General features: G+C 41.8%; 2 protein-coding genes across 2 annotated transcripts; both read left to right on the forward strand.

Moving 5' to 3' along the window:
- Positions 1-634: 634 nt before the first annotated feature.
- C922_05212 (hypothetical protein) lies at positions 635-981 on the forward strand (the record flags this gene model as incomplete). The annotated part of the gene is made up of 2 exons (XM_008820784.1): positions 635-778; positions 868-981. The coding sequence occupies 2 exons, from the start codon at positions 635-637 to the stop codon at positions 979-981; spliced, it is 258 nt and encodes an 85-aa protein (XP_008819006.1).
- A 1008-nt stretch (positions 982-1989) lies between these two features.
- C922_05213 (hypothetical protein) lies at positions 1990-3249 on the forward strand (the record flags this gene model as incomplete). Its single annotated transcript, XM_008820785.1, has 1 exon — positions 1990-3249. One exon carries the CDS (start codon positions 1990-1992, stop codon positions 3247-3249), a length of 1260 nt encoding a protein of 419 aa, XP_008819007.1.
- Between the last annotated feature and the right edge of the window lie 7954 nt (positions 3250-11203).

Here is an 11203-nt window from a genome sequence, read left to right on the forward strand (position 1 = left end):
GAAGCGAATAGGGAGGAGCAGGTCCTGAGGAAGAAATAAATAAGAAGATACTCTATGAAAACGAAAGGGTAAAATAACTTCAACCAACCCACCCCTTGGCGAAAAAGTCGGAATAATAAGAGAGTGAAAAAGGAATTATCAAATTCCAGTGGCCTAGGTGTATTTTTAAGGGTGCTTAGTGTTAATAGTAACTGTCACAATTTAAGTACAGGACTCAACAAAGAAATCTGAAGCAAGCCATAAGGAATAGGGGACTAACGAGGTAATTTTAGTCTACTATAGGATTATGAAAAGAATGAAAAAGTAAAAGAAAGCAAGACCCGACGGGAAAGTCCTATTAAGGTGAAATCGCTCTTGGCCTCCAACACTGACTACATTAATTCACAAATGGCAACCAAAACCAACTAAAATAATGTTCCATTAAGAAGAAGGAGTCCGCAAGTCATGATCAGGAGGGGGGACGTGAAATTTGGGACAAGATTCCAGCAAGATGTAGATCTACATGAAATAGGAACACAGTGAGGACCAAAAAAGCGAATTTGTGGAATAGCACAGGTACTACCAGTCTAAATAAGAAGCATAACATAAAATTCCGACAAGAATACCAAACACAACATGGTGACAAGAAAGTGAGATGAGTAATGCAGGAGGAGAAAATGATAGGGCAGAGGCAGCTCAACCGTTAATGAAGAAATTAATGTGCCGGCGTAATCAGGGGAAGAATGAACACGGCCCTAAATCCCTTTTACCCATATACAAGGATGGGGGGCGGGGCAAGGTGGGGTAAAGGAACAGAATGTAAAGCAAACTTCAGCCGTAGCCCTCCCCTTGAGGAGAAGTTAGAGGACGGGTTACCCACCGCCGCAGGAGGGGATAAAGAATCTGTGCAGGAGCAAGGGACCGTATGAGCAGGAAATAAACATCTGGGATGAAAAATCAAGGATCAAATGGACCAGCGGAGAGATTGGTCAGCAGGAGTAGGAGATAGTTACCAACTCCAGAGCAGGTCAAATGAGGAATGATGTGATATGCATAGGGCTTTAAGGGCAAGCCCACAACAAACAACAACAACAGACTAGATAACAGAACAGGGAATAGTAAGGAGGGAGAAAGGGGGGGACGAGGTAAAAAACAACCAAGTCCAAGCGTAAACACCTCGCGCGAAATGATCGCAAAACATTGTAACTCTCTGTGCGATATAGATAAGAAGAAGGCTGACTAGAGTTTTCCGGATCCGAGACAGGGTGTTAAAAGGACACCCGCCGGCCAGGAGTTATCGTTTATTCACCAGCAGGAATAAAGCCAGCATACAGCCGGTAGGTATGAGTCAATTCTGTCCCGAGTTAATCGGGGCGGGGGGAACCAGAAACGGAAACTAAACTAGGAGACGGAAAACACAGGAACCGTGCAGGATCTGAATTTCTTTCAAAAACGGAGGGGGGAGATAATCTTGGGGGGGGAATAGGTGAGGGAAAATCTAGTCGAGAGGAAACAAGGACCCCTCAACATAGAAAAGGGTGAGAAGAGAGATTAGACGAGCAATACAACTGAAGCTGAACACAGCAAAAGCGTCCCTGAGTCAGCCGATTGCGTTAAGATTCCGGCTTGAATACAGATGAAGCAATTGGGGGGACTCCACTAGGCCAAGGGAAGGGGAGGTACAAGGGAGACTTCAAGGAACCACGAGCCGAATAAATTAAATAAAAAGTCTGGGAGCCGGTGACGGGGAGCAAAGAAAAGGACAAAAAATTCCGGAAGAGATAGAGTAGCTTCTCTGTATAGGCAGGAAGAAATGGCCCGAGTGGTAAAAACCGGGAGAAACATCAACTAGAGAATATCCTACAGCTATAGGTTCCAGCTGGATTAGGGCGGGAGTACGAGTGAGGAAACAGAAAAGGAAAAAGGGGGACAGTACCACCCTCGTCTCTTGGCCCCCCGCCTCCAGGAAATTGGACTAGACCCAGGAGGAAAAACCGCTAAAGAAAAAAGATGAGTAATCTATTAAGTTTCAGCAAATATATTACGAGTATAAGGGACAAGTTTGCAAAAGGCAAAGGTTGCCCCAACACAAATGACCTTAAGAGAACATTATGTCTGATAAATACAGCTGGCCAGGGCCAAGGGATCCAAGGGAAGATGGAAGCCTCAATACTAACCGAAGGGGAAAGGGAAGGTTTAGAGCAGGTACTGAAGAGGAGCAGGAGCATCTGTTTAGGATTGGAGGTTTGGGCGGCTAATTTAGACGTCCAAAGCACGGGCAATAAATATTTGTTAACCGAAAAGGATTGTAAGGCCAATGATACGGGACATGGGGTTGGTAGTGGCGGAGCGAAAGGTAGATGTGACACGAGAGACACAAGCCTAAAATGGACCAACTGGAAGGACACATTCCCGAGCAGATGGAATACAGAAGACGAGAGGAGTTTTAGGGCGTGTGTCGATATCGTGGAGATGATAATAGCAGCATTTAGGATAAAGGCGGGAAGTGCGTCGACAACAGGAACTGGTACGTTAGAGAAGGGGGGGTGTGCGAAATTGAGTAAAATGTTATCTAAGTGGTCGGATGAAACCGTAAGCGACCTAATAATGCAGGGGTGGTTTAATGATGGAGTGCGGGGTGCCTGGGAGTGGAACCAGTATAAGATGAGCGGGAAGGATTTCTTTGATATTGTGCAGGAATTGATATATGGGGATAACCAGGGGCATAGGGATATAGGGTGTAGAAAGAAGGGAGAAGAACAAAAGGATTTATCAGATTGTGACGGTCCGTGGTGTTATGTGGACTTACAGGGGAGCCGTGAGATAGAGGAAAACAATGGGGGGCATCAGGGTCCCAATCGATGCCCCCAGGCAGCCGATTGCGGACTCCAGTCAACTATAGTCAAGAGCAGCCAGGAGACTCAGGAGGGAACATGCACTGCCGGAGGGGAAACTGAATGTCCGAACAATGCTATCTCCATGGAGGAGGGGTCTCTGGAATCAGGAAACCCAGCAGGAGAAGCAGGGAAAACCTTCGGCAACTCGACCTCAAATGAGAACAGTTCCGAAGCTTCCGCTGTTCTCGGACCAGTGGGTTCTGTATTGGGGGTAGTTTTAGCTATGGCTTCTGGTTATGGCATTTATAGGATTTTCTTGAGGAATCGTAGGAGGAGAAATAGGAGAAGGAGCAATAGGGGCGTGATGAGCGAGGATACTGCAGGTTCGCAAGGAGCATTCGCAAGGTCCCTTAAATTTGGTGCACTCGTATAAACACAGTGATCTAGTGACCTGGACTTCATTTATGAAGTAGTCTCTATGGGATTTGGAATCTAAGCTTAGCTGTACTCGCCGGAGGGCAGGGCAAAATCACTTTGTAAAGGGCGGAGCAGAAAGGAAAGATATCAAAGTTGTTGAAGCGTGATGCGATATTTAGGGATTAATGACCGATTGGCAGCGAAAGGGAGGCATTGCATCACGGGGAATCTTGGATACAGAACTGGAACGTTAGTACAACAGGAGGAGCGAAATTAGGGCTTATGGGGGTGTCCTTGTAGGAATGGAAGCACCATATCCCGTGGAGGAGTGGTTTGGAACTGTCCAGACGGCTAATTCCATGGTGAATAAGTCTTCTTTGCCCTAATGTGGGGGGTAGACATCCGCGCTTGAGAGTCTGCTTTTACTGTGCCGATTAGAGAGTTATAGTCCAGGATTCGCCTTCAGTCATAAGTATAGGGGGGAGTTCAGGATCTAGGGTTTTGGGTGTATGTTTTGGGATTCGGTTTAGGGTTTAGGTTTTAGGGTTTAGTTTTCGAGGTTAGCCCTTAGGTGAATGGGTTTAAGGTCTAGACTTCACGCTTTAGGTTTAGTTATTTAGGGATTAAGATTCAGGGCTAATGGCTCCGGGCTTAAGCTCGTTTGATTAGGATTCCTGGATTGCGGCATTGTTCGGTTGTTGAGGGTTTATGGTTTATGGTTTAATGTTTATTCTTCTCGGTCCAAGGATTAGGGTTTAGTCTTTATTGGTCAGGCTTGAGGTTGCTGGTTCAGGGATTATGCCGTCTCCTTTAGATTTCTGGCGTTTGGTTCTTCGGATATAACAATTGGGGTCTTGGGTTTAGGTTCTGGGCTTAGGGTTCACGGCTTTTTGGCTTAGGTTTAGGGTCTAAGTTTCAGGGATTTAGGATACCGAGTTTAGCGTTTTGTTCTCAAGGTTCCTGGCTCAGTTTGTATGGTGTTAGAGGTCAGGATGCGAGGTTTAGATTTTACTGTTCATGATTTGGGGGTTGAGGGCTCAATATTTAAGTTTTATGTTTCGGCCTCACTGTTTATGTTTCGGCGTTTAGGTTTTATGATTCAGGGTTTCAGGGGGTAAGCTCTTTGTTTTATTTCTTAGCTCCAGGTTTTAGTCCTTAGGTTTACGGTTTAGTGTTCTGGGTTTAGGCTTTGGGCACTGTCTTCTTCCTGTAATTAAGTGTTTCAGGCTACCCGTGCATATTGTCTACACCTCAGTTGGTACCCCCTACTCTCCTTTTCCCTGGACGAGTGCTTACGGCTTATTCTTGGATTAAGCAAGGTTAGGATCTACTCTTCATGGATATTGCTTTAGTCCTTTGGGGCTAATTCTTTTCAGTTGACTTGTTTGAAGATAGCGGCTTGATTACGGCTTGGCTGTTACTTCTCCGTTTCGCGGGGGTAACATTTTTGTTTTACTTCATACGACTTATATTTTATGGATATTCACCTACTCCTTCTCCTGTCGTGAGTTTCTGCTGATGGTAAACCTTCCCAGGGTTTTCTTTCACGGATAGGTTTCCGATATCAGGTTCCCTTTTTTTGAGCTTACTGTTGTTCCTTAATTTTTCAACCCTCATGATTCTGCTCTGTTGGTTTCTTCTTTAAGAATTGGGGGTTTCTCTTCTGGACTTAAAATTGGTTGGGATTGTACGAGTGTTCTGTTTAGCTCTTATGGTATAATGATAAGGGGGCAACTTCTTTCCGGTTGCACTATTCTGTTGCGGCGCCGCTCAGGTCTATATGCTCCTTATTCTTAGGATTCCAACTCAATCCTCACTTCCTGGCTTGAATATCAATGGTGCCGTTGTTGGGCCCTCCCTGTCCTTGCTGCTATGGTTCTTCTCACTTCGGTGCCACTCTTGTTGTGCGGTACAAGCTGTTATAAGGTTCACTCGAGAGGATTGGCCCCCTTTTGTTCTTTCGAAATTGAGGTGCCCTTCCTAGTTTGCTTCCTATTCCATTAGAGGGTCGATAGATCCTTCTGTTCTTGCTTAGACGTTTGGGGGTAGGGTATAGACTCCGCAGCTGTTTCCTTCGTGACTGGCTCCCGTCATTTCTATTAGGAAGACTTGGTCATTCCCTAGGAGTTTGTTTCTAACCTGTAATTTTAGGTTTTATCGTTTACGGTTTATAGGGTGGTTGGGAGGTAATAATTCTTTGACGTCAGGGGTTTACGTCGTATGTTTTATTGTACAGGAAGTATCTCTGTCTTTCTAATATCTGGGTTTCAGCCCTCAAGGTTCTGCCCACAAGCGTGATGCTCCACTAATTTGTTTTTAGCTCTACCCTTCGTATTTGTTAACTTCCGGTAGTAAGAAGTAAACACCCGTTTAATATCTAGGCCCCAGGGTTTTGATCAGAGTTTTAGGTGTCCTTTAAGGGTTCTGAATTCGGGATCAGCATTCTCTTCCTGGCTTGCATGCTTTGAGTTCACAGTTGGAGGGGTATTTTGTTTATTTTATTAAGCAGGTGTCTGTACCTTGGGGCCTACAGAGAACAGGCTTTCTCCTTAGTTTTGGCCTGTATTCTGAGGAGTTAAGGGGTTTTTCTGGATTTCGGTTTGGGCTGTAATCTGCTATTGCTTATTTATAGATTTTATACTGTATGACCTAAGGCTGCGGACTTAGTTGTTTCTCTTGATGCCTGGTTTCCAGACTGGAAATTTGAGGGCTGACTTCTGAGGATTCAGGAATTCAAGTGGGAACTTGTATCTTACACGGTTGATGATTGAGGTTTAGGGGTGGACGGTTCCCTGTATATTGTTTGGCTCATTTGCATAGTCCCTGAGTCATGTGTCAGTTTTTAGGGGCTATTCTTATCTTTAGACTCCGGATCTTTCCTCCACTATTCGCGGTTTCGGAAGGACCCTTTACCTTCTATCGGCCCTTCCTGAGGGTGCCGTTCTCCTTTCGTACGGATTATGCTTAATTTATAATTGTTCGTGTGCTGTCTTCTAGGCTGCTCCGTTTCAGGGTCATAACTCGGAGGCGTCGCTTTTCCTCTAGGATTCAATTTGTTAGGTATGCGCGCTTAGGCTTTACCCGGAGTTTTTACATTGAGATTTTATGTTCATGGTGCAAGACTATTGCGCTAAGTTTAGAGTTTATTTGTTAGGACCTGATTGTTTCCGCTTCGAGGTTTATAGTTGTTGTCTATTGTGGCTTCAGATATCAGTAACTCCTCAGGTCCCATCCTTCAGGGATTAGGCTTTAGCCCAGAATGCTTAAGTTCCTGATTTTAGATGTACACGTCTGGGTTTGATTTTTCCTTTTGTCTCTTTATTTCCTCGCCCTTAACCTTTAGAGGGCGTGAGGTATGCCCCATCTTTTAGTGGGAAGGAAGTAGCTTGCATTTTACAGGCACTGGGGGAAATAGGCAAAGCTTAGGCTTAGAAATTGGAAATGTACATCGCAGAAGTATGCTTTTAGTTGTTTCTTCTTTTCTTTATTATATGGTCTCTATTTCGTACTGCTTAAACTGGGCGTTCGCCCTCCTGTGTGAGACTTCTTCCTGTTCGCTTTTTTGCCTAGGCCTCCTGTGGTCCCCTTATCGTCTCCTTGGGCTTAGAGCCCTGTAATTTTGAGGGCTGCAATTTTATGGAGTCGGGTTAAAGAGTAAACTTCTCTTTAGATTTCTTATCGCTATTTCCTGGTTGTCACCCTTGAATTGTACCGGGCTACGTCTTAGGACGTAAGCACCCTTCTCATCCGGGTCCTACTCATGGCATTGCGCCATCGCTTTATGGTGGTTTGCTGTTGTTTGAAGTTTCCTTGTTCACTCTGTACTCCTCAATATTTAGGATTAATGCTTGATTTCTTATCCCCCTAGTTCCACTCTTGAGTGTAGTGTCCAGGCTCTATTTCCTAGTTTTTTGCCTTCATGTTCTGGTGTATTGATGGGGGGTTCCCCCTATCCCTTATCGCTTATTAGTATTGTAGAATAAGTTATTTTAGGCGGGTAAGACTCACTTCTTATGCGCCTTTGGTACTGTGATCATTCTTAGGTTGTTATGGTGTAGGGTGTAGTCCCTGGGTTGTAGCTTCTGGGTGTTAGGCTGTATATTTCATGGCTTAGGTTTTACGGATTATCAGTGAGACGCGTTCTTTAGCGTGCATTCGCACTCTCTATTCTTTATTTCTAGGGTTAATTCCTTACATATATTCCCCTATTTCTGTTGGCCGTGTTTATTTCCTATCTCCTTAGGCTGAGATTCTTTTGTCATATCTTGACGGTATATGGTTCAGATTTCCTGGTGGCGGACTCAACTTCACTGTTTAGGACTTAGGGGATACCTTTAGTTTTTATCTCTGTTTGATGAAGTGTAGGGTTGTTCTTGCATGCTCTAGGTTTACGGTCTATACTGTTTGTGTACTGTGCACTGTTCAGGTGTATGTGCTATGATTCATGCTCTAACGTGGTTTGGTGTATCTGGTCCTATTCTTCTTCAGAGTATTCCCCTGAATTTTTCTGCGTCAGGGATCCTGTTTAGGTTCTACAGGTATGAATTTGCGGCCCCCTTTTTTATTGCTTCTCTTTTACTTTTTAGCGTTTTGATATTTGTTGTATTAATTGGCTTCTAACGTCGAGTCGTTGTGTCGTATGATTTCTTGGGCAAGCTTTATGGTTAAAGGCTTATCCTTCCTGTTTCTGGTTTTTTCATCAGCCTCTAAAGTCTATTCTTTACGGTTAACCATTTAATGCTGTCCACTCCGGATTCACAGTTTGGACTTTAAGAAGTCCCTCACAAGCATCATTGCCTACTGTGCGTTCCCATGTGGTGCCCGTTCCTCCTGGATTTACTTTATTATTTCGTTCTTCCTGGGGTAATCGTGCGCCGTTTGGCTGTTTTTACGGCACCTTCTCTTACCTTCTCTCTATGGTGTCTTTTTAGGTGTCTGGGAAGATAGAAGAGGAGATATATTTGTAGATTCCTTATTATTCTCCCCATATTCAACATATTTTAAGCGTGTTAATATAAAGATACGGAACAGTCAATGTTCAGACTCTGTCTGTTTACTTTATTGAGATATAGGTAGAGGAACATCACTCTTACTGACCTAGGGCTATTTTCCTGGCTGTTTTATTCTCATCCTTTCCTCATAAGATATATTGATAAAATCGAGGAGTTATACATGCATCAATGACGCGCCGAATTATAGAGCACATATTCATCTATATTAATGTTAATCTATACTGTTGTAAGATCTGTTGCCCATGAGTTGTCTCTCATATTCAAATGTGTATCTTCCTGTTCGTCTATGTCACTACTGAATTCCTCTTAATAATATAGATATTAGGGGAGAGGTACACAATACGTTTGCTTCTTCACAATTCTTTGAAACTTTTCATTGAAATGTGACAACACAAGTTGAATGATCTGTATTTATCACTTGATTTCCTGCTTCTACAAGGAATTCTTACAATGGACTTCGGAGTACAGGCGGCTATAAAAGAGTATTGCACAACTTTTCGATCCACTCTTAGAGCACATATGTTGTCGGTTATTAATTCCACCTGTTTGCTCGAATGCTTCTGTGCTCATAGAAAATATATGTATATATGACCTCCAATAAATTAACCTTTGTATTTAATTGAGGATAATAAGAGTTGCAAGGACAGATCTCATGCTTATTACTGCTATTCAGATACAAGTGTGATATATTCATACTATGACTTTTGGTATTGTATGTTCTATCATGCAAAACAGAGTTCATCATTTTTATATCAGCACTGCGAAATACAAAGGAAGGAATGGTGATAAATAGTATAGACCTCTTTACTGTTGTTTTACAGACAGAGCTATGAAGCCTTGTCAGAATTGGAGAAGTTTAATACTACGGTGCTAATTTATCTGGCTCCTCATGTACACAGATCTAAATAGCGCTCATTAGTTGGTGACATTCCCATAGTTCATACGAAATTGAGAGATTTTTTACTTATACTTACAATATATGCCGATTATAATTTCATCGCGGATAATCCATCGTTTATATCGGAATTGTTAGATTACCGTTATGTATTAATTTTGTGTGCAATCTGAATAAACATGCTTTTTCTATAAAATTATATCTATCACTATTATATATTATACTGTATACCCGCATTGTGGAGACATTATTCGGCTGATTTTTTAGGTGTCAAATCACAAAGCTATCAGTAATTTATTGATACTACTTCGAAGAGGAAAGCAGATAATTAGCCGCGAGATGGCTGTTAGCATGCTTATTATTAACCTGAAAGAAAATGTATCCCCAATTTGTGATAAGAATATTTTAAATGTTCTTTATTGGTTGTCAATTTGCTATATTCACTTTGTATATCTATTTGTATGCGGATGGAGGAGGGATTATATGAAAATTAGAAAGAAATTTAGAGGAAGAATGCACCACACCCTAAGCGAAGAAATGGCCACCTCTCCCGTTTAGATAGGAATATAAGAAGCAATCAGTGCGTTGAAAGAATCTGCTGGCGTATGTTTGCTTTACTAAAATGGAGTCATCACTATAATGATAGTATATGAGAAGGCATAGCCCCATTTTGTATAATCTTTCCAGTACCTGTTAATTATGTTGTCTATAAACTATTATCCGTAACATTATATAAGGGCAACTGCTGATTATGTATGAAGAATAGTGGCTTCCGGCTTAAATGTGATTATTAGGAATTAGGGAGGATAGGCTAAGCGTCTATTAATATATTTTATTTGTGCGCGTTAATGTAATTATTAATGGAAGTATCTATATTTATTTATCAGGGATGTTTATGAATCAGTTCAATCATGCACTACTGTACTGACATTTTATTATGCATAAGAAGAATCTTCATTCTTTCCACTAAATATCTTCTAGAGAAGTATGAGGCTTCTTATCTAAACTAAGAACTGACGAAGTCAATATGCATAATGTACGGAGCCGCTATTGTTCCTTAATGTGAAAGAGGATTCTCAAATTAGGAGTAATGTCGTTGGAATATGTATACAATAAAGGGCGAAATTCTGGTAGTGACTCACCGATAGGTTCAACTCTAAGAGTTGGACCATATTAAGGAGGATATTCATAATGTGCTATTATGATAGAAGACATAAACACTGTATAGATATACATTTGATTTAGAGAGGGAATACCATAAGTATTAATGGACACCATTATGGACCTTCATGTCTGTACTTAGTAATTGTAATACTACAATTTTAAGTTTTATGCGTCAGTACCACTGTTCCTATAGTTATATTGGGAGCTCATTTTATCTTCTGGATTATGCATATCGCAGCATGAAGGACGTTTTGGGGACATGTGAGGATTAATGAGGGAATTAGGCATTAAGGAAGACAAGATAAAGAATCTTTACTTTTTAATTTTGAGTGGGATATATGCTCAGATTGGCAAACCATTCGACAAGGATTGGGAATTTCCCTCTAGCTTACGCTATAAGGAGTCTATTCAGATATGTTCTATATTAATTGAACCAAATACCAGGGCAGAGTACCCTGTTGACATGTAGCTCCTCCTGTTGGGTCTTGCTTTAGAAAATTCCTTTCCAAGGAAGATACGGAGTGGTTACGTTGGAATAGTCACACATATCTAGTCCAATTGTATGAAGTTATACAGTGGATTCCAATTCACCACATGTATTATAATTAGTATCACTTACAATATGGTGTGCTTTTTTGACGAGTGCAAGACGTGATGTTTGTAAAATGGAAAAGTAAAAAGATTTTCATAGGTGTCCTCAAGTGGAGTATCTTTCTCCGTACTGTTAACTGTGATTGGAGCCGAACTGAGGAAAGTATAGAAGAATAGGAGAAATGTGGAAGCAGCTAATCGCTTCTTAGAGTCATCCTTACATGTAAATTTCGGTAGAAGCTAATGAATTTCCTGAGGAGGCCTTTAATGAGGGGAGGATATTTATAAAAGGAAATACTAATTTTCAA

This window comes from Plasmodium inui (assembly GCF_000524495.1).
Source record: "Plasmodium inui San Antonio 1 unplaced genomic scaffold supercont1.45, whole genome shotgun sequence".
Classification (NCBI taxonomy): domain Eukaryota; phylum Apicomplexa; class Aconoidasida; order Haemosporida; family Plasmodiidae; genus Plasmodium; species Plasmodium inui.